Source organism: Lemur catta, chromosome 17, assembly GCF_020740605.2.
Source record: "Lemur catta isolate mLemCat1 chromosome 17, mLemCat1.pri, whole genome shotgun sequence".
Classification (NCBI taxonomy): domain Eukaryota; kingdom Metazoa; phylum Chordata; class Mammalia; order Primates; family Lemuridae; genus Lemur; species Lemur catta.
The window spans coordinates 35,210,546-35,234,712 of record NC_059144.1 but is presented as its reverse complement, the minus strand read 5'-3'; the positions used below and the strand labels follow the sequence as shown (position 1 = coordinate 35,234,712).

At 35.5% G+C, this 24,167-nt stretch overlaps 1 protein-coding gene and 1 pseudogene across 8 annotated transcripts in view; one reads left to right on the top strand and one right to left on the bottom strand.

Moving 5' to 3' along the window:
- Nucleotides 1–24,167, top strand: part of TASP1 (taspase 1) — a 278,892-nt gene that overhangs the window by 5,604 nt on the left and 249,121 nt on the right. For 4 of the 8 annotated variants that reach the window (XR_006729626.1, XM_045529289.1, XM_045529290.1 and 1 more), the window contains exons 2-4: nucleotides 3,354–3,572; nucleotides 5,842–5,909; nucleotides 7,593–7,661. Coding sequence is in view for 3 of the 8 variants with exons in the window: in XM_045529289.1 (XP_045385245.1) it covers nucleotides 3,428–3,572; nucleotides 5,842–5,909; nucleotides 7,593–7,661 (282 nt within the window). In the remaining 5 variants the exon portion in view is untranslated. Of the gene's footprint in view, nucleotides 1–3,353; nucleotides 3,573–5,841; nucleotides 5,910–7,592; nucleotides 7,662–8,287; nucleotides 8,467–11,086; nucleotides 11,207–13,328; nucleotides 13,589–24,167 lie in introns of those variants that run through there. The other 4 variants (XM_045529291.1, XM_045529292.1, XM_045529294.1 and 1 more) reach the window with 4 other exon arrangements.
- LOC123622736 lies at nucleotides 16,285–17,753 on the bottom strand (annotated as a pseudogene).

Here is a 24,167-nt window from a genome sequence, read left to right as displayed (position 1 = left end):
TTACAAATGTGATAAACACACCGCAGAGATATTTAATGCTAGTCTATGGTCATAACTTATTTTTCTCCCTAGTCTTAACTTTAAAGATCAAATACTGTGATTTCTCCCCCCGCCCCCCCCCCCACCCTCCAAAAAAATATTTTGTGCATCCCAGAAGTTCACGATCCAGAAAAACAAAAAAAGACCCCTTGGGTCAATATTGTTGATTTTTGTGTATTTCTTCCTTAGGGAGAATGAATGTTTAGAAGCTTCAGAGTATGGCATTTTCTTTCCTCTTACTGCAGTTTTTATGTGGGATCTCATAGGCTGGCCCTATTTTGGATCTTGGGCTTAGCTCATTACCTAGTGTTCCCATAAATAAATAAATGCACACAAAAAAATTTTTGTGAGTAGTTCATTCAGATGGTTCAAATTCAAAAGGTATAAAACAGTGAACAGTGACATTTCCATCCCACGTTTGTTGTTAGTCATCCAGATCTCCTCTGGTAACCACTATTATACTATTTTTTGGTTCGTCCTTCCAGACTTATAGTTTGCACACACAAATATATATAAAAAAAAAAACCTCTATTCTTCCCCCTCCCCTAAATATAATACTGCATATACTTCTGTCCCATGCCTTTTTAAAAAATTTTAATTTTAATTATTTCCATGCCTTTTTTATTTACCAGATATCTTTGAGACTATTCCATATTTGTATATCAAATTTCCTCATTCTTTCCAATGGCTGCTTTTATTTTTAACCACTTCTGTTAAGACTATTCTTGGTCTGTATTTTAATTTTGATTGATTTTGCCGAATTGTCCTTGTTGAGTTGTGCTTATTTAGGCTGCCACTAGGAGCTCCTGTTTCTCTTACTCTTTTTTTTTTCTTTTTTGAGACAGAGTCTTACTCTGTTGCCCAGGCTAGAGTGCCGTGGCATCAGCCTAGCTCACAGCAACCTCAAACTCCTGGGCTCAAGCAATCCTTCTGCCTCAGCCTCCTGAGTAGCTGGGACTACAGGCATGCGCCACCATGCCCGGCTAATTTTTTTCTATATATTTTTAGTTGTCCAGCTACTTTCTTTCCATTTTTAGTAGAGATGGAGTCTCGCTCTTGCTCAGGCTGGTCTTGAACTCCTGAGCTCAAACAATCCGCTTCCTTGGCCTCCCAGAGTGCTGGGATTACAGGCGTGAGCCACCGCGCCCGGCCCTCTCTTACTCTTAAAACATGTTATCTTTTTGATATTTGCTAATCTAAGTTAAAAAAAATGGTATTTGAGTGTAGTTTTATTTTCTATTTTTCTTTTTAGTGAGGTTTAGCATTTTTTATATGTTTAAACCATTATATAATTTTTCTCTAAACTGAGATTTGTCCATTTGCCCTTTTTTGTTTTGTCTTTGTCATTTGTTGGAATTCTTTATTTTTTAGATAGGTCATGAGTTTAATGAGTACTGAGTTAAACAAAAACTAATGTTGGAGTAGAAGTTGCTGCTTTTCTAATTAAATTACAATAATTTCAGTAACCATTGGGAGTTGGAGACCAGAGTTGTATATTGGATAGTCAGTCCATCTGCTTCAGTCCAACAAAACTTTGGGGCCAGCATTTTTGGAAGGGTTTGTTGAGATTATATGGTTTGCTAAATAAGTATATTTCAGACAGTCTCTGAGTGAAGATAGATTGCTCAAGAAATAGAATATTAATTCATCTTCCACATTTTCTTTCTTTTTAAACAACTTCGAGAAGAAATGTTTTCAAATCTTTCATATTAAAATACTTACTATTATCAAATCTTATAAAATATTGGTTATAATTTATTTTCTTAATCATTATAAAATATGAATGTTATAATTTATTTATGATAAAAGACATCAGATGATAGTAAATCAGAGTACCTTGAAGTTTAATAATCTACACTGCTTAGATGTGTTTTTGTATTAACAAAGGTCTTCATTTTTCCAGAACCTGAGTTTTTACTCAGTCTGTATTTGTGCTCTTAGACTAGTGGGCCCAGGATCATTTCATGGCCGGGACAGAATATGATGGCATGATACAGACATAATGGCATGTGTAGGCTGGCAGATGCATCACTCAGTGTCACTTTGTCAACTGATATATGACTAAATCATACCCTAAAAGAGATAGTGTGAGAAATAACCAAAATAAAATTAAGGTAATTGAAGCCAATTCTTGTGAAGTCATTGGAAGAAAAACATGGTTTTTTCAATACCACACAACAAAAACAAAGCTAGTCATTTAAATTTACTGTTGTTTAATAAAAATCAGCTCTTTTGTAATAAAAATTTTCCCCCATATTCATGAATCTATGTAAATATTTTAACACAACACTGTGTATAGATACATATATATTATTGATTTTAAAGTATTTGTCTGATAAATGAAGTGTAATATAATAAAAATTAAATGAACTATTTCTATCCAAGAATTAAAGGAAGTTAAAAATACCATATATCAATGCTTCTTAGGAATAGCCCTGGTGTAAAGGACTATTAAAAATTTTCAATCCATTGCCAACCAATATTAGTAAAAATATGCATATAAAACAACTAATATATTAATAAAATAATAATCTCTTGGGGACTGGTAGTAAACACTGGAATATAGACCATGCTTTAAGTAGCACTGCTGTTTTGGATTTAGCAGATAGATCACTTCTTCATTTTTCTATTTATGTTTTGTATTGGAACAGGAAGACTTGCTCCCCTTCCTCTCCCTTTCTCAGTTTAGTACAAGGTGCAGATTTTTGCCTAACGGTGTGGATCTGGGCATTTAAGTAGTTTTAACCACTTCACTGTTGGATTTTCTTTAAATCTCTGTGCTGATTTTTAAATGATCCATTTTTCCCTTGTCTGAAATATGTTCTGCTATTGTTATTGTGATCAAGCCAAGATTGCTAGAAGCTTGTGAATTGGTAATAAATAGTGAGAAAATTTGTTGACATTTGTGTTTTACAGTTGGGCTGTGGAGCACTAAACTGATTATTAGTATTTGGTTTGGAGGGAGTAGAAGGTGATATTTAAGTTGTATTGTGGATTACTTTAACGTAGATAGAAGAAAGTTAAATATCTTTGTACTCAATATGAGATCTTTTTACAACAGTTCTTTTGTTTATATGACTTCAAGCCAGTACTATCAGTGGACAGAGATTTAAATTCTAATTTTTTTATATTACCCAGTTAAATAACTTTAAAACTTTAGTTACTTTAACAATAACTTTAAAACCTTCTTTGTATTACACAATTAAATAACTTTTAAGAATAGGATTTTCGAAAGTTATCTTTGCATGAATTTGTTACATAATGTGTGTGTTGGTGGAAAGAAATATATATCATTTTTGCCTGTTTTCCTCTAGGGTAATTCCTCTCCTACAGTTACTTTTGGATGGAAGTATGCCCTTTCCCCAATAGAAGATGGTAATCTTGGAGAATGACCATGGAGAAGGGGATGTGTTCTGGAGAAGGGCTGCCTTCCAGATCATCTCAGGTTTCGGCTGTTAAAATAACAGCCAAAGATTTGGAAACAAAGCAGTCCCATAAAGAGAAACGAGGGGGCTTTGTGCTGGTGCATGCAGGTAAGCCCTTCCTGGGTGAGTTGGAAGATGACAATAATGTTGATTTTTTTTTTTCCTGCCTTGAAGTACACTGAGAATTGCATTTCATATCTGGAGGAGGCAAACTGCTGGAAAGGAGTCAGAACCAAAGAGATTGTTTGACTTCAATAGAGTGAGGACCTTCTTTATTCCCCAGTTGGAAGATCTCATAATGGTAGTTCTTCCTATGTCTTCTTCACTCCTCTACCCTATTATTTACATTTACCCCATATAATAGATACATTTAGGTTAGTGTGAAAAATGAAATAAAGTAGTTTTAAACACATTAACTGCCATGTGAGTTGTATTTAACTCATGCTAGTTTTGAGCTCGGGGCCTTATGAAACATATGTAACTGCAGTTGGTTTATGAAAATCGTACTTGTTGACATTCTTATTGTTACAATTAATATTGACAATTTAATTGCATGTAAATCACACACAGAAATCAACAAAAAATAACAAATTTTTCATTAAATTAGAAAGGATCATTTTGTTTTCAAAGTTTTTATTCTATTTTTGTAATAAAACACTGTGGCCTCAAGGAAAAAAATTTTTTTTTTCTAGTGTGGCAGTCGATGTATTAAAGTCTGGGTTTTGTAAATAATGCTGCCAACAAATTTTATTGACCCCCATATTAGACTGTGAGCATCTTAGAGCATAATTATACAATCTCAGTGCTGGTTTGCCTTCTTAATATTATAAATGAGGAACCTTAAGACCAGAGAGATTAAATGACTTAAGTGACTTCAGTCATGTTGCTAGTTGGTGCTAAAATCCATAAATCATATCACCTGTGTTTCCCAACACTACTAACAAAGAACCTTAAGACCAGAGAGATTAAATGACTTAAGTGACTTCAGTCACGTTGCTAGTTGGTGCTAAAATCCATAAATCATATCACCTGTGTTTCCCAACACTACTAACAAAGTTATGAAGAAGCCTGTGATATTGTTAGGTTGTTTTCACTGGAAACTTTCCTGAGTAATATCCAAGTTGGTTAAATTCCTTTCTTTCCTGGATTTTGTGAGATTCACAAATACACAAGTTAATGGTGACTGGATACTTAAATTTCCTCAGTATTTTCAAATGGTCACAATATTTTCAGGAATATTCTTTGAAAGATTGGGGCCTCTGAGATCTAAGACAACAGACCTGGGATCATCTATTCTTCAGGAACCCTGAAGAGAAATATTGGCACAGGCTTTATGTACATTCGGAGTTCTCTTGAGAAACAGAATTAGGATTTGGGTATATTATAGATTCTGATTTCATAGACATCTCTGCTATCCTGGGTCCTTGTACCATAGTTTTGTGAACCAGTCCTTGAGGAAAGGTGGATTAGGTTTGTGTCAGAGTCTGCAGACCCACAGGAGGAGTCCTGAGGCCTCAAAATGTAATTCTTAACCTTCCTTACATTGGACTCCTGTGGTGCTTTGTGAGGGTTGGAATAGGTGGTTCCGTACTCTGTTAAAGAATTTTGATGAGAGGCCTAATTATCAAGAGAGTTTAAAGGTTCTTTTCTGTGTTTCCTTCTTGTTTAGATTATTCTCAAGTCCCTAACTAAGCAAGTACGAATCCTCTTAGGGAAACAAATTTATTCAGAGCCATTTTCTTGAGGAAGTTCCTGGGTATTTGATTAAAAGACAGGGATCACCAGGAATTCTCATAGATAGTCATGAATATGCTATCACTGAGGTTTCAGAGACATGCTGAGCTACATTCCAGGGGGTCAGAAGTTGTGACATGTATGGGTGGGAGTCTTGGGTTGTAAGACCCCTCAACTTAAAGTGTTATTCAGAAGCTACGGAGCTTTCTGAAATTATTTTTAAAAATTCTGAATTTTGACCAGTAATTTCCCAAATGGCTGGAGCTTTCGAAAGGTCAACAGAGAGGAACTTGAAGGGACCTTGTCCCTGACACCTCCTGGGTTATCAACACCAGACAAAAGAACTGACTTTGGCGTGAGGTTTTTAAAAGGAGGAAGAGAGGTGACCATGGTGAAGCCTCTTTGGGGACATGAGCTATTTGTAGGGCCTTTGGCAGGAAAAGAACTTTTTGAAAAGGAGATAAGGCATGGTATTAAAAAGGCTTCTGGTGGAGAAAGAAGCTATTAGATTTTTAAAACTCATGCAGTTAGGGCAATAGTTTTATTTTCACTAGGACAGCATCAGTTTATGTGGATTATTTATGTAATATAAGTAAATTCTCTGATATTTTACTAACAATTGGTTTTTATGTTTGTACTTTAGGTGCAGGTTATCATTCTGAATCCAAAGCCAAGGAATATAAACATGTATGCAAACGAGCTTGTCAGAAGGTATGAACACAATGTGTATGATCTAAGCATTTCAGTTTTGAATATAAGGCAGCTTTACCTTGAAATTCAAAATTGTAAGGTTTCCTTTATAGACAGTCTTCGGTTTGGATCACAAAATTATTTTGCTCATTTTTCTAGGTTCTTGTTTTTTAATTCTCCAAATGATGCTTTGCTCTTTCCTCTCCTTCCCTAGATGAAAGTCTGTATTTTTGGAATTGTGGGCACATAATGATATCTCTTTTAATCTTTGCAAAGGCATTGAACTCTACAGAAGGGGTAGGGAAAACCGCTTAAAGGCATCTAGTGTGTCTTTCCATGAAGGGAAGAAAAAAAATAAAAAATTAAAATGGGTGCTATTCTTAGATTATCCTGTACTTTTTCTTCTGTTTTTCATCACGTACTTTGTATCGTAGCAAATTCGTTGTCGTTCCTGAGTTTAGCTTTGCCCTTATACTCAGTTGTGTTTTTTTTCCTGTTGGTTTTTGAGGTTTTGCTAAATTGTTGAATATTTAATGTGGGGGCAGGAATGGACTCAGAAGAAATAGTGTTTGTTTTTATTTTGATCCTGACTATATATGCTTGTGGGCAAACCTTCCATTAATTTTAACGCAAATAGAATGTTAATCGGATATTTTGTATCAAGTAAATATTGGTCTCTCTTGGCTCTTTTTATATTTACATATCATTTAAAAGAAAGATTATACTTTATCAGAGATCCAAGCTTTTTCTTGTGAATGAAATCCCATAAATAAATAAGAATATTTTGTTATAGGGATTTTGTTGTTGTTTTGAGATTCATAATAATAAAACTTAAAGTTTCCTAAACTATTTGTTAGTTTTTCTTATTTTTCAAAGTTTGAAATTTTTTCATTGTCTGAAAAGAAGTTTTATATATAACAAATCTAATACATTTGGACTGTATAATTAGCCTCCTTAATTTATACAATGAATGAGCTTCTTTAAAGTTTAATAAGAAATATAGTTCTTAATTTTTGAGCTTTCTCTTTGCTGACTAAATTAGAACTTTAATAGTTCATCCCACTAGAAACCAGTTTCTCTTTCTTTCTTTCCTCTCTTAATTTATTCCCAACAAGGCAAGATGAACTTTTACTCTCTGTAGTTGATATTGCAAAAGAATATACTTTGTCTTGATATCAAATACATTATAGTCTCAAAAATGCTTTTGTGAAATATATGCTTCCATCTGAGGATTCTGACTGACATGCCTCTGTGACTGAGAGCCACTGTTGTTTTTTAGGTATGGATGTAGAGTGTAGTGTGGGAGGAGAAATTATTAGCTTAGTTTGAGATTCAATTATCTATTTAAAGTATGAATTGTTAGGATATTTGAATCAAGCTGTATTCATATAATTTCTGTGACTATTTTGAATTGCCCCGTGATGAATAAAGCTTAGTCAATTTCTTGCACTTTGTGTTTGTTTAATGGCTAGATTTTATCCATTGTCTTAATTTCAATAATATTAAGTGAGCTATGTAAAAAATAGCCTGAATATAAAAATTTGTTTTAAATCTAAGTAGTTTGTGTCTTAAATTATGGAATGGAACTGGTGATCAATTTTTATTAACCTGAATGTCTCCTACCCTTCTTTAAAGCTTTGGAAAATGGGTATGTTTGAGAAGTTGTGGCTTTACAATGAATAATCTCTCCCCTTGGTTTCATAGGCAATTGAAAAGCTACAGGCTGGTTCTCTTGCCACAGATGCAGTGACTGCAGCACTGGTGGAACTTGAGGTATTTCTTTGCTCTATGTTTTATTTAAAATATTTGTGAGTTTATACTTAATGCTTTTAAATGACATGGGACTTTTTATTTAGTCATCCATAAATCATATCACCTGTGTTTTCCAACACTACTAACAAAGTTATGAAGAAGCCTGTGATATTGTTAGGTTGTTTTCATTGGAAACTTTTCTGAGTAATATCCAAGTTGGTTAAATTCCTTTCTTTCCTGGATTTTGTGAGATTCACAAATACAAAAGTTAATGGTGACTGGATACTTAAATTTCCTCAGTATTTTCAAATGGTCACAATATTTTCAGGAATATTCTTTTTTTGTTTTTGTAAACACCAACTTGAACCAGAATTTTCAGGAAAATTCTTGAAGTTAACTCCAAAAAGTTATATATATATATATATATACTGTTTAAGAAACAAAAAAAGTCCAACTTTTTTTTAGAAGTGTCTAAAGTGGAAGGGGAAGTTTCCTCACGAACTTAACAGTTAGATGCGTACCACATAGGTATGTATTGTGGCATGTGCCTTGTTCCAATGTGATGTTAGGTTTTCCCCAGTTTACTGTGGTCATTGAGGAATGTAGTGAGGAAACTCTAAAGTTTGCTATAACTTTTTGTACTTCAGAGTGAAGGTCTCTCAGTTCTTTTTAATCTGGATCCTTGAGGAGTTTGTACAGGAGATATTGAGGCCTTCAGAAGACTTACTTGCTGGTCAAACTTTGAGAAGATAGATTTATGTCAGCCAGTTGAGAGGATTACTGTGAACAAATATTTTTCTGGTTGAGAAGACTGCAAAGGAATCAAGTAAGACATGAAGATAAAACAGTGATGAGTTTGAGGAAGAAGATAATAGTTAAAGTTGACATTTGCAAGTTGACTGGATTGTGTCCCTTGTGTTTAGGCTCTCATTTCCAGGGCACCTACCTTGTCATGCCTTTCCCTGTGAAAATTGCCCAGGAGTTTACCAAAAGTCCTAGCCATGTTTTCTGTATGGTCTCTTGCTTAATTGTGGAGCTGAGCTTTTGATCATGCTTTGTAGATTTTAATCTCTTTTGATAATGCATTTAGCTTGGTCCTCATGTAGTCAAGGAAGGTGAACATATATGTTCAGTATCCATATCTATTATAGTTTGGTCCCCTGAGGCACCTGACATGGGGCTGTGTAATGTTTTCCCATTGTGACTGATACATTTTATACCAGCTCTACCAGTCAGTCATGTGTCCCTGGGTATGTCACAGCCTGACTCAGTTCCCCATTTATAATATGAGGATAATAAGTCCTATTTCATAGAGTTGTGAATATTAACTGAGTAAATAATAATATGTGACAATCACTTAGAACAGTGTGTGGCACATAGTAAGAACCCCACAACTGTTAGCAATTATTACTGTTATAAGGTGCCTTGGAAATAATATGTATGAGATGAATATTTATGGTAACTATTAATGACAAGTGTTACAGTGTCAAAGACAGGTTATTTATATGTTATGGATAAAGGGAGAGAAATGACACAAGAATGAAGACTGGTGTACTTACCACCAAATCTTACCTTTACTCACAACACACACAAAGATGGCCTTATTTTACTTAATTCAATAGTTGGTTGAAAATTACTGTCCTTTATGCAGAAGGTGATATCCCGAGATTATTGGTGCATGGAGTCAGTGTGGGTCTGGGGACAGAAGGATAATGAGTAGCTGGGGAATATACTAAAATGGCAACTATGAATACAAAGTTGAGTAAAATGTTTTCTTTTCATCTTAGAATAACTGTAATTTTGTTAAGTCACATTTATATTGTATTGAATATTTCATTCCACTTTTCCCCAGTGTAGAATCTTACTTTTAAAGGATTTACTTATTTATGTTTAAAAATGACTGAAAATACATTTTGAAATAATGAGTTACTCATGAATAAGTGAGGTTTATAGTTTTGAATGATAGTGTTTTTTGAGAGAGTGGATATAAATTAAAAAATACTTTCTCTATTTTATTTTTTATTTTATTTATTTTCTTAGAAACAGCATTTTGCTCTGTCTTGCAGGCTGCCATGCAGTGGTGTTATTATGGCTCACTGCAGCCTCGAACTCCAGGGCTCAAGTGATCATCCTGTCTCAGCCTCTTGAATAGCTGGGACTACAGGCGTGCACCACTGTGCTAGGCTAATTTTTATATTTTTTGTAGAGATGAGGATCTTGCTATGTTGCCTGGGCTGGTCTTGAACTTACGGCTTCAAGTGATTCTCCTGCCTTGGCCTCCCGGGATTATGGGCCTGAACCACCATGCCTGGCCTATTATGTTTGATTGGACTAAGTCACATGGATAATGGTAGCATAGGATATTGCCCCAAGTGACTTTAGTGAATCTCATACTCCCCAACCTTTAATTATTAAATTTGGGGAAGGATTTCAGTTACTTATCTTTAAAAATTCATTTTTATATCCAGTCTTTGATTGAAATATACGTCAGTAGTTTAAAGGCTAAGGCTACACTAACTGGAAGAATTTTTCTGAATCTTAAGAATTTTGTTGGAAATTATGCTTATACTGCCCCCTGCAGTTTCTGTCACTTGCATAATTATGATTCATCACTTTAAGACAGAATAGATTTTCAAATGAAGAGTTCAGTTGAAGCAGTATTTTATTAATGATAGTTTGGGTCGATGGAAAGATAGGAGAAAATTGGATTCTAATATTTTCTATACTTAATAAAATATAAATAACAATATTGAGTCTTTTCAGTCTACTGAAAGTGCTGAGAAAACCTACTGAGAGCCTGATTTATACTGTGTTATGTTTGAGAGTAACCACTTACCTTTAATTTTGGTCAATCTGTTCAGTTGAGTTAAATCTTGTCCTAATTATTGAATAAGTATGGACAGTCATATCTTTCCCTTTTGACTTTGGGGTATACTTTTTGATTAAGAAAGCTGTTTTTCAGAGTTGCCTGTTATGTTTTTACTTAGGCAGATGCTAAAATTAGTGTGAATTCCTTGAATACTAACTGTGAATTGAAATGACTGAAATGGTTTAAGTCTTTATTGGCTCTAAGGGGCATCTGGTTTTGTACTTAAAAAAAAATGTGATAATTTGTACTTTGCAAAATAGTGAGAAGTACACCGATCTCAACTCAATGCAGTGGAGTGGGAAGAGGCAAGGTGAAGAAAAGGAAGTTTTCATATGTCTGTCTGTCACAAACACACTAAAAGGACGTATGCAGGCCACCTAGACATAATCATTTTTGAGTTTTTCTTAGAAACCGATGATCTTGTGTGGTTTCATTTTTCCTGTCCAACACTACAGACAAGTGGAGTTGTCGTAAGACTACCACTTCTGGACACCAGAGGGGGTGTTTTCGTCATTTAAATAAAGGGGGTCGGGTGCAAAAGTTCCTTCCTATTAAACTGACCAGCTTCTCCCTTTAGGGTTTGGGAGGGAAGGTGGCTGCTCCTGTATGAGAGGTGTTCTGCAGTGTGGAAATGAAAACGATATGACTCCAAGGAGCATTTTGTTTATCTTCAAAATGTGGGGAAAGAAATGGAAAGGTCAGTTTATAGATCATATTTTAATGGTTTATCGTTAAATTACTTTGGCCCCATTGTTTCATACAACTTTTTTGAAATTATCCTTTGATGAGAAAGTGAATTATATTCATCTGGTCGTACAAGTCTGGTTTTACTCACAGCAGAGTAGATTAATATTGTAAAACAATTTGGTCTTTATATCTGGGACTATACATTTGGAAGACAGTTGCTTTCCTGACTGGTTTTGAAATAGTTTTGGTTCAGGTAGTGATAGTGGGTTCAAAATTCTAGATTGTAATTTTGTAAATTTCACATGGTATAGCTTCTGACATGAATTTATTCTTTGAGGAAATTAGGTATAGATCTGGGTGAGTCATCATGCCGCCATTTTCTTAGGATTGGTCTTAAAGTAGAAAGTATTTCATGGATCCTGGTCAGAAATGAACTATTCATAAAATACTTACTGAAGCTCTCTTTGCACGTTGGTATTTTTCTAAAAAAGTACCAAGACTTGGTTTAAAAAGGCCTAATGAGGAATAATAGATGAAATATGAATGAAAGACTTTGGGGAGGTTATTTGTAGTTTTCTGTGAGAAAACTAATGAATGTAGTAGAGAGTTTGAAGATCTTGTTGTAACCTTTGAGAAATTTTGGTCAATTCATTTCTAAAACTGGTCATTTTGGTAGGTAGAGTACTGTGCATATGAATAGTGATAGGGATAGCTTTTAAATTTCATATAGTGAAAGGCAAATTACACAGACTTCTTTGTTAAAAATGTTTTGCTGAACTTATGTTATCCTATGTGGACTATGCAGTTCTTTTGTTCACTTGATTCATCTTTTCAGGTTTGCTGTGGTCAGGGGAGATGCTAATTTTTGGTTTTCAGCTGATTTATTGTCCAAATGCTTTAGTGTTTATGGAACAGATTATATTGGGGACAAGTTTTTGTATCATTTTGTCAGAAACAATCCATTGTTTTTGGATCTCTGTATAATCCAAATATTGCTTGCTTATAAACTCTAGGTCCTTTAAGGAGTAACTTCTTATCCAGATGGCTGATATTTTGGGGTATAAGAGAAAGAAAGTAGGTATTTGCATTATTATATATAATATTGTTATACATTTGTCTGTATTTCTACATCCTCTTATACCCAGAGGCAGCTCTGCATGTATTTCTTTAAAGCAGGGATCTCCAGAATGTTGATCACTGTTGAATAGTATGTTGTAGGTGGACCCTAGCCCAGGCTTCTGGACTGCCGGATTAGGCAATATTCCCTTCCCTGGGCTTTATATTTCTAGCTGGAATTGTCTGTGTGCCTCAGGGTAATAGAGAAAACACCTAAGGCCTGCCAGTCTTTGAAATGCTTAGTGGTCATGGAGATGGTGTGGCTTGCTGCTGGCATATCGGGAAGGGCTGATGTATTTCCCCTTTGTCTCACCAAATTTATAGCAAGTTTGTTTGTGAGATTTCTCTGTGATCAGATGCTTAACCACACCCTGTTCCCTACCCTATTTCAGTCATTTGGTTTTTATTGGAAAAAAGGAAGGGGCATCTGCTTTAAGGTCATTTGTGTTTATTTAGGAGGTTAAAAATTATTTAAATAAATGAAGATCTCCATTCTCCTGCAAACTTTTTGTTTTGCAGAAATTTTTTCATAAACAAAGTGGTCCCTTGTTCCTTCTTCCCCTCGCCTCCCCTCCCCTCCCCCATAGGGCTGACCACATTGGAAAGACAGCTTGATGCATTTAGCTCATGCATACTTAAGTGCTCATTAACTATAATGTCGCTGGTGAGTCTAATTTTAGACCTGCCACCCTTGAAAGTCTCATTTTTCTCTTCCATTGATAATATCTTTTATTTGCTGTAGTGGGAGGGTATGTTTTTATGTATGTGAAATAGAAGATTTACCTTTTTTCCTTTGTACTAGTACTTACATGTTTTCATTGCATGAAATTTGAGTTTTGAATTTAGACGCTCTTTTTCTTTTTTTTAACTCGGTATCATTGATTATTTCAAAGCCCCTATTTTGCCTGTGTGTTTAGCAGTATTTCCAGTGGTGCTTCAGTATTTCTGTGTATTCCAGCTGTTTATGGAGTCTTTATGTTTCTCTGCATTTTTTGTTTTATTTTTTGAGGTGTACACACACAGTTACACTTCATGGAGTTGCATCCAGCCAAGTATCCATGTTCTTCTTGTGAAGAGGCAGAGAAAATCACCTCTCCCAAGAATTTCTACCTTCTGAACAAGGGAAATGTGTCCTGAAGAGCTGTACACAGATGGGAGGCAACTTGTTTGCTTGTTCTGCTGCTAGAGCAATGATTTAATTAGAAGACAGGCTGTGGGTGGCCATGTGCCGACAAAGAAGCACCAGACAGAACCCAATTAGCCTGGGACAGTAAAAGTAAGTTACACTCTTTTTAAAACACTTTTTTGAGTACTGATGCTGATTCTTGCCTTTTGTACTAAGGGGCAACCTGTAACTTACTGTTTGTGTTCACACACTAGGTACATCTAAGACCCTAGAAATAAAATACACTCTTTAGCACAAGGTAGTTGCTTACTGGAAAAGCAGTGATTTTTTTTTTTCTTTTTTTTTTTTAGAATAAAAAGAAAATGGAATCAATTATTACATTCTAGACTACATTACATCAGAACCCTGTATTAGCTTTGAACAAGTTAAAACACTTACATATAGAGCTTGTCATGTTTTATTTTGTACTGATGGGAGCATGAAGAATTATTTCACCTTTTCTGGCCATGTCTTTCTTTCTTTCTTTCTTTTTTTTTTTTTTGTGGTTCTCAGTTTTTCTTTTTCTTTTTTTCTGGCCATTTCTTGATGAGCTGTGTGGACCTTATCAGATATATTCATCTTGGCTGAATCTGGTAGGAGATACGGTCCAAGGTCAGACTTAGCAGTTCCTAAGGGGAGGATAGCTTTATGTGTGAGCCCTTATTTTTCTCTGGGAGTTGTTACTATCAAGAATATACTACATTTTGGAATTAAGTTTTGAGCTACTTAAAGCTACATATGGCAATATGGTAGAGCTGGTGGTAATCCTGTGTTTTGACTATGTGGAAGCAATTTAGACTTTTGGACTTTTGAGTGTAACATGTCTTCTAGTCCTATATTAATAGGGTTATTAAAAGGTATTTAATTAGATTCATTGGTCTTAGGATTTATAGTGTTGTGATTTTTTGACTCATTCCCTGTGTGTATATATTTATATGTGTTTGGATCTGTATCATTTGAGGCATCAGTTTTATAATCCAACATCTCTTTTTGTTTTTGCTATTGGTAATGAAGGAGCTAGGCCAAGAAGAGTTTTTCTGTTTTTAGCAGAATCACAGGCTGATATGATAATGTTCAATGTAAAAGACTGCCTTTTTTGTTTTTAATAGCTGTTTATCTATAAATATTTATTAAATACAATTTTTTAACTTCATGCTTTAAGAAATATCAAAACTTGTGAACATCCAACCAGGCTAAAATGAAAAAGATTGGTAACAGTGTTAAGGATGGTGAACAACTGCAATGCTCTTACCTTGCTGGCAGGAGTGTAAACTGGCAGTATTTACTAAAGCTAAACATACCCTGTGACCCAGCAACTGCACTCCTGGGTATATACCCAACAGAAATGAGTAGAATGTTCTTTCTTAGCAGCATTATTCTTAATAGCCCCAATTTGGAAATAATTCAAATGTCCATTAATAATAGAATGGATGAAAAAATTCTGGTATATTTATGCAAATACTATAGAGCAATGAAAATGAATTTCTGCTACACAGAGCAACAAAGATACTACTTTAAGTAGTTCAAAACAGGCTAAACTAATCTGTGGTGATAGAGGTGAGAATAGTGGCAGCCTTTGGGGGTATTAAGGGTGGTGGGTACTGACTGGGAACAGGCACCTGTAAAAGGCCTTCTGTGGCAATGGAAATGTTCTGTAACTTGATCTGGGCAGTACACAGGTGAACACTATGTAAAAGTTTGTCCAGCCGTATACTTAAAAATCTGTGTACCTATATTGCAATAAAGAAAAAAAACTTGTGAACAACTAAGGTCTTGGGACTATGGCCAAGATATTGGAAGTACAGCCATGAGACAAAAAGTAACCTGATAAAAGTACCTTTGTCCCTTCCCTGTAACATGGAGGAGAACACTTTAAAAAAGAAATAACGCTTTCTTAAATGCAAGAAGGGTATTTTTTTTATTATAATGGTTTCACCTTTGGCTTAAGGTTCATAATACTGTTTCTAGATAATTTTCCACTGTTATGTAAGTAGGCAACTTTGTTATGATGTTATAGATATCAGTTACTTAGCAATGAGTTTTAACCACTCATTTTGCTAAATTTTGAGAAAACAGCTAAACTCAATATAAAATCTGGCCCGTGGAATTACAGTGGCTATTTGTTGCTAGTAATATTCCAAAAGAAATGTACTTATTTTACTACATTCCTTATCTAACCTAAAATCTGTTGTCACTGTTTAGTAAAGGTAGAACAGAGAAATAAAATTCTTTAAAATACAGAAAATGTATTTTCTGTTAAGATTTTGCAAACAAACAAAAACAAAAATCCAGAAAAACAAAAAGTTAGGGTACCCTAAAACAACTCATATACTTTGTACTGTAGTGTTTTTGGCTAGTATGTCTGACACTATGAAGATTCAGTTCAGGGAATGAGTTTTAATATTGTTAAGAAATAAAGAAATGTTCAATTTAACTAAATACCTAACAGGATTCCTCATGAATATTTTTAGGAAAGTATACAAATAAAAAGATTAACAGATTTAAAAATCTTAAAGAACAAGAAAGAACAAAAGTACCTAAAAATTATACATATATACAGGCAGAACAAACTCTGGGTTGCAGTTTAAGTAAGGCAAGAGTGAATGTTGCACCTTGAGACATAAAATACTGTTAATTACAATCTTATATATGTATATATAAAATAAAACATTTTGTATTGGTTGTGTGAACTAGATTATAACATAGAAATCTTAGCATTAACCCAAAACTTCCTGAATGGCTGAGATAGCCCATTAGTGAGGTAACACAGGTAGCATGTGAGACTCATTCATTTTTCAAAGCTGTTTTCAGCTTTTGACTTCAATGCTATCACTTTCAAGGCACGAGTCCAAGTGCTCATTAATTTGAGATTCCAAAACTTCATTGTGACAAACTGGGCGATTAACCATTTTGCTCTGACTGCATGAACTACTGAAATTCTGAGTTGTGGTTATAGGCCGTGAACTACACTTTGGATCATTACCGTAACTTTGTATTTGCTCTTTCTTGATAAAAAAATTGTCAAAAACAGTCTTGTCTTCTAGCCTGGGTCGTTTATTTGGGAATTTATCTTCAGACCCACTCACCTCCTGGGATGCAGGCACAGTGTTGATTCCATTGATTTTAAAGAATTTCTTAGGGATATCTTAGAAGATGTGACCCTTCTTTGAGAACTGGAAAAAACTGAATTTTTAGTGATGTCACAAACTGTTAATCTTGTCTTTGGAGAAGATCCATTCACACTTCTGAAAGCCTTTTGGTTGGCAGCTGATACTCTAGGAAAATAGTTGCTTAAAACATTTTGGTGACTGGTATTAAGAACAGGGGAAATTAGATGAGAGGTTTTTTTACTTGAACCATTCTGTTCAAATTTCACCTCAGTTTTAGAATTAGGTCTTAAAGCGTTTGCTGAATGGTCTTGACTTAAAAGATCTTGGGTTTTATTAATGGCCTGTGAGCTGATCAATTTCCCAGATGACGGTAAATTGCTTGTTTCTCCTAGAATGTATCCTTTCCCACTAAAAGGGATTAACAGATGTGCCTCACCTCTATTGGGTTTATCTTTATTCTCTACTGCTGACACTGGAGGCTTTCCTGGTTTTGTCTTTCCTTTGCCTTTTTTCGAGTAGTTCTCCGTTTCCTTGATTTTTATATAAGTGCCTCCACAGGTTTTCTGGTGCTCAGCCTACCAGTAGTCATTAGCAGAGGGTGCCCTGTTAGTAGCACATTTGACGTAGCCATAATGCGGTTGTTTGTACTGACACGGCCCATTGCAGCGCCACCAGTGTCGCTGACACTCATCCACCTCGTCCTGAAAAGTATGGTATACCATAATATTGGCTCCAGGCAGGCAGTTGATGCAATGCATATGTTTACAAAACTCTGGACCATGCCCTTCCCGGTCTTTATCATTATTAGTGACAAATAAATAGGCATGTATCATTTCATGCAAGAGGATCTCTACAGGATCCTTTCTTGGTCTCAACTTTAAAAGGGATTCACTGAGACGGATGGAACACATTCCACCTCTCCCTTCCTAGCTGCATATCCCAGCACACAGGGTCATTCGCATGCTCCACTTCACCTCGGTGGCCTCCAGCTGGCCCCAGAAGAACCGGTCGTTAAACAGCACAAACAGGGCCTGCAAATCCGGGGTGGGGTCCACCAACTCCTAGGACGCGTCCACCAGCGACAGGGGCTCCTGGGCCGGATCGCGCTCGTTGTGCTGCAAGTTCCACTCCTGAAGCCGCAGTGCCCAAACCAGGTCCTCATCCATCGCTGCCAGGATCCCAGGCGGGCTCTGCCGGCGTTAGGTTGGCTCCGGGTCAGGCCGCGACCCCACGCAGCGAAGGCGCGGCGGGCCGGGGCGAACTCCTAGGAGATACCGGCTTCCGGGCTGCTCTTGGGTCCGCCGGCCGATCTCGCGAGAGCTCAGGGAAGGCTGATTGGAGAATGACGATGAGGACCGAGGTTACCCCAAACGCCGAAGCCAAGATTCTGGGACTTAAGAAAAGCAAGTATTGACAACACCTCCTGGCGGGCGGAGAACCAGGGTTCCCGAGATCTGCCGAAAAGCTCCCGGTAAGCTGGTTATAGCTTCACCCCTTGCCGGTAACCTCAAACCCCGGCTACACGCTCAGCCCATGCGCAGTACCGTAAGAGACTGTCTTAAGTTTTTTTGCATCTCAAATCCAGGCCTTTATTCAGAATCTGGAAAAAAATGAGGAAGAAACTTAAATTATGTGATTTTTAAGAATCCCATCAAAATTGTATTCTAAATCTTGCTCTAGGCCGAGCGTGGTGGCTCACTCCTGTAATCATAGCGCTCTGGTAGGCCGACCAGAAAATCTTGCTCCAAAGTAGAACAAAACTTTGCTTAAAATTGTCCCCATTGTTTGTGTCTGTCTTTTTTTGCTTTTCCTCCCTGCGTCCCTTATGTGTGTAGCAGACTTTAAGTGTTAGATTAATGAAGGATTGTATCTCACCATGGAAAACAGCTTAAAATTGAATCCTAGACATCCCAGTTGACAGAAGTTCTTTGGCTTTTCCCATTGCCAGGGGGTTTTTACTAGCAGTCATTTTCACTCAAGGTCCAGCCTCCTGCATGGTATCCACATTTCCTGACAGTTCTTGACATGCATGTACTGTAACACAGGGCATCAGCACTATAACACATTCAAAGTGGGGGACTTATTTATGTTTCCGTCTCCCGAAGTATGTGCACATGTTAACATTTTCTAGTGGGTTGGAAATCTTTTTAATAAAAAGAAGCACAGTTAGTAGAGGACTTGAAAGTTAGTAATACCTCTCCCCACACCCTCCCCCAATTCTGACCATGTTGTTTGATAGAAGGATGGTTTAAGTTATTAAAATTCCATGGTCTGTTAGGTTCTTTTTGAGTGATATTTCCATATTATTGTCAACATGGTTAAAAGGTATAATTATTTAGGTTGAAGGGAAATATAAGTGGCTGCCAAATTTGGCAGTACTGGAGAAATAGCCACGTTTGTCTTTTCTATTGTAGATCACGTGGAAAGGACAATTTTAGGTACTGTGTGTGCTAACCTTTTCCTGGACATCATAAAGAATCCAACTAAAACAAAGTTTAAAACTATTTCAGATGTGCTAGTCTATTGAAGCCAATGTTTTATTTTAGAGATTTGTGTTATATTTGACAAGTAATTCTTTGTACTGCAGTTCTGTGGCTTTCAATTAAAAACACATGAAAATAAACTGTTGTGATGGTATTTTTCTGCTTAATTATATGTTTATTTATAAATTAGGCAGATTAATAATACAAAGGAGGTGAGTGTAGATGTGTAGTGCTTTTTTATTAAAATATTTAAAATAATAAAGAAAAATGATTCCATCAACAAATGCTCTAATGAACAAATATCAACATTTGTTCCAATTTTTCTGACATTTCCAGAAAAGCTTAGGTACTTTAAGAAGATTATGAAAAAGCTTAGTTCCTAGTACATATGCTGTTATTTGAGGTTTTTATTTTTAAATAAAATATGTTATCTTTTGTGTTGAACAGTTAAAAAAATGAACTGTCACAGATACTAAAACTTGGTATTCAGCATACTATATTTGACTCAAGTGTTCACAGAGTGTGATGCAAACAAATGTTCTCTCAACTTACATCCAGGATAGCTGAAATATTACTTTAACACATGTTAAAAGTAGAGCACTGCAGCTATTTGGCTAGATATAATTCCAGGCTGTCTAAGTTGAGTAATTTCCTCAAGCATTCCAACTTTGATCAACCACAGCAAGAACTTTTAGCATGTCTGTAAAGCAGCCAGTGCATCTGTAAGTATGTCCTGAGGTAGAGAGAAAAGAGAGAATGCCAAAAAAGAGTACTTTGTCATTAAGGAGCAGTTACAGAATGAAAATGGAAAGTTTTTTGTTTCCTTAGGAACGCTTTTTAGATAATTGAGCCTCTGATTTCTAAGTATGCCCTGTGGTTCTGTATTAATGAATGAAAGGCCTAATAATGTTTTCTGGCTAACTGTGCTGAAACTTATTGGTTAAAGTCCATTAATTCTTGAACTTTCTACTCCCTATAAAAAATATTAATTGGCTAAAACTCCAACATTATTAATAGTATGTACTTCAGTAAAGCATGGATTGTTTGTAATTGGCCAATATTTGGGTGAAAATGTTCTTACATGACTATTTTTGAGAATAACTAAGAGCATAAATAATCTCATATGCTTTTTTTTTTCAACACATGGGTGAAAATAGATTTTCTGGTTTTTATTTTCAGTGACCTGAAAATGAATTTGTGAATATCTACTAGTTTGATATATAAACATTAATTTAAGAATATTTATAATGGTAAATCTCCCTCTGCTGTATGGGAACTGCATGGTTTGTGTATTTTTGGACATAACAAGTTCACATCACATGAATACAACTTCCTTGGAAATATTTTAAAGTATAATTAGCAACTACTTGCAAACTGGATATTAAATTGGATGATCCATCTAGCTTCTTTCTGACCTTGCTTTCTGTAGCCCCATGATAACAGATACTATGATCTCCAATTTAGTTGTGAAAATTCTTTTTAGTTCAGTCTTGTATCAAAACTGTGGAGGAATCCACAATTCTTTTATGACTTCCATGTTGCAGATCTCTTATTATTCATATTCTTCAATTATTTAGTAATGGAAAGGAAGGTTAACACAGTTCAATAAAATTTCTCACTAATAAAAGTTTTGCTCCTATAGATACTTGGTGAAAAAAAGAAGAAGAAAAAAAGTTTTGCCATAGTTTCACCTTCTTTTCATTGAAGACTTTTTCAGTACTGAGCAAAGGCAGTATAGTTGATAGATTTACATCCTTCAAGCCCGTCCCCTATATCCTAAAAGAAGTACAGAGAAATGGTGAATGGGCAAGTTGGGAGAGAAGATGGAGGGGCAAGTGTGCATCCACTAATTGTGATGTTCATGGGCAGCCTCCTTGAGCAGATATTTGAGTTGGTGACCTTGTTACTGTTTCTGTGTTTGCCAGAGAATTTTTCTTCCTGTAAATCTTATTCATCTGAATGCTGTACTTTCTTCAAAATTTAATACTTATTTTATTTCATGTGCCTACTGCTTTGATCTTGAAGTCAATAAAGTTCACACTGAGAACGTAAGAACCAACTTTTGCCTATGTGGGGGCTGGTTATCTAAATTATAGATAGATCCCCATTATGCTATAATTATTTTACCTGATTATTTTTTTGCCATTTTTTGCATGTTACGTGAACATTGATGTCCCCTCCTCCTGTGTGTGTTTTGTGTTTTTGTTTTTTTGCTACAAAGTACTAGTTCCAATAGGAATATCATATTTTCTCTTATCATCTTGATGAAGGTAGTTCACTATTGGGTAAAGTTATAAATGAAGTCATCTATACTAATAGTATTTGAGAAAAATAACCGTGATATTTCATCAGTCTCCTGTGGATTCTGGGTAGAAAGCTCATCTGACTTATTTTGGAGAAGCAAAACAGTATTACAAGTTTTGTTTGTTATAATCAGAAGATATGTGGCTTTTTTGACCACTAACCTGGCTCTTCTTAGTAAAGGTGGGTTGACATGTTGTAGATAGACAACATAGGTTAAATGGCTTACTTCGGTACTTATTATCTTATTTCTTCTTTAAGAAGCATTAGGTAAGAATATTCAGTATTTTAAATATTTAAGTAAGCATGATGGTTAAATAGATTTGTTGTTAGGACTGGCATTGGTGTCAAAGAGCTACTTTGCCTGAAATCTGTATGGAAAACTCAAGCCTTATCAAAGCTCAGACTTTGCATCTGGAGAAGCTTGGGACCTTCTTAACCTTTACAAAGTGATGGAGACTGGCGATTGCAAAAGAGACATTTCACAGATGCGTGTCTGTTGGCCCATGGATTAATTTTTAAACATTGGCATTCTCTCAGGGCTGCAGTTTTCCAGGGCTGAGTGACAGCTGCCCCTTTTGAGTATAGGAGCTTTTGTGTGACTAACACTGTATTTCATTTTAAGGTACAACTGAAAATAAGTCTTGGACAGAGATGCTAACTTTTGTCTTGTCGCAAGGGCCAAGGAAATGAATTGATGGTTTAATTGACGTTAGTTTAATACTCTAGAGGTTACAAATTATTGTAACAGATTTCTACCAAAAGTAGGAGTAAAACTGGAATGAGGTTTGATCTAACTTTTTAAAGTTGGAATTGGACTTAGATATTAACTTATTATTTTGAAAATGAACTTCAAATCAAACTAAAAACTTTTCAAAAAAATTTCTCATTGAAGGAATTTCAACTATTACCAAAGTGTATCACTCCAAAGAGTTTAGAGCTGAAGCTAAAGCAGATCAAATACTCTGTGACCCAAATAAGCTTGAACCAAAGTGTTCCTAAAGGATATTTAGCTTCCAACATCATTTATCTTATCTTGATTCCATTACTTTTTAATGGAAAACATACTAAGAAAAACCATTGGTTTGCACACCATATTTGTGGCTGTATCTGTGATGGTTGCCCAGAAAGTTTTCTATGTCCATTTACCAGGGACTGTCTCTCATTTCATTAATTTTTTTCCAGCCCATCTAATTTTTCTTCAAAGTTGAATCCTGGCCTTCATAGTGGTTAGCTTTTATAGCCTCTCATGACTCATTTGTACCTTTTTCACTCCCCATCTCTCCTGTGCTGTTGCTGATAGATGTCTTTACAAGCCCCCTCAAGATGTGGCTTGTGGAGCAAGTGAAGTTAAGCAGCTTATGGAGTTCATTTAAATTGGAGTTTCTCAAGGTGAGGGCTATGGTCCAGCTGGATCAGAATTATTTGAGGTAGCTTATTAAAATAAATGAAGATTTCCTCGTTTCAACTTACATTGCTCTAAATCAGAATCTTTTGGGATGGGAGCCTGGAAATTTTTGATTTTTGATTCTTTTTAAGAAACTTTAAATTTGAGTTAAATATAGATATATGCAGTCTTAAATAATAGAGATCCTTTGGACCCTTTAATTCACAATGGTAATAGTTTTAAAAAATTTACTATTTTTTAATTTTAAGATTTTATGTTATAGTTTTAAAAATTTTAAGTATTGTATAAACATAGAAAACTATGTACATTTATTCTGAGGGGACAGTTTCATGAATTTTTCAGAGTGAAGATAGCCCTGTGTCACCAATACCCAGATCAGGAAATGGAACATTTCCAACCTTCCCCAGAAGGCCCCTTGGGCCCCTTTCCAGTCTCCCTAGGGTAACACCTGTTCAGACCTTCATTGCCATATATTAGTCTTTCCTGTTCTAGAACTTAACATAAATGGAATCATACAATATATATTCTTTTGTGTCTGCCTTTTTTGTTTGTTAATTGAGATGAAATTCATATAACATAAAATTAACCATTTTAAAATGAATAATTCATTGACATGAAAATGTTTATACAGTGTTGTGTAACCACCACTTGTATCTTGTTCCAAACATTTTTATCTCCCCAAAGGAAACCCTGTGCTCATTAAGCAGATACTGTCTATTACTCATGCCTCTGCCCACTGGCAACCACCAATCTGCTTTCTGTCTCTATGGATTTACCTATTCCAGATATTTCATATAAACGGAATCATGCCTTTCGTGTGACTTTTTGTGTCTAGCTTTTTCCACTTAGTGTATTTTTGAGGTTTATATGTTGTAGCGTGTATCAGCACTTCATTCCTTTTTTTCAGAGGAGTATTCAACATTATTCATGTATATATCACAATTTGTTTATCCATTCATCCATTAATAGACATTTGGGTTATTTCTACCTTTTGGCTATTGTGAATAGTATTGCTGTGAATGTTCCTGTACAAGTATTTGAGTACCTGCTTTCAATTGTTTTGGGTAAATACCTAGAAATGGAATTGCTGGGTGTTCTGGTAATTCTATGCTTAATTTTTTGTGGGTCTACCAAACTGTTTTCCACAGTAACTGAATGAAGTGTTTTACATTTCCAGCAGCAATTTATGAGGGTTATAATTTTTCTCCATCCTTGCCAGCACTTGTCATCATAACCATCCTTGTGGTGTGAAGTGGTACCTCATTGTGTTTTTGATTTTCATTTCCCTAATGACAATGATGCTGAGCATATTTTCATGTGCCTGTTGGCCATTTATATATCTTCTTTGGAGAAATGTCTATTCAAGTCCTTTGCCCATTCTTTAATTG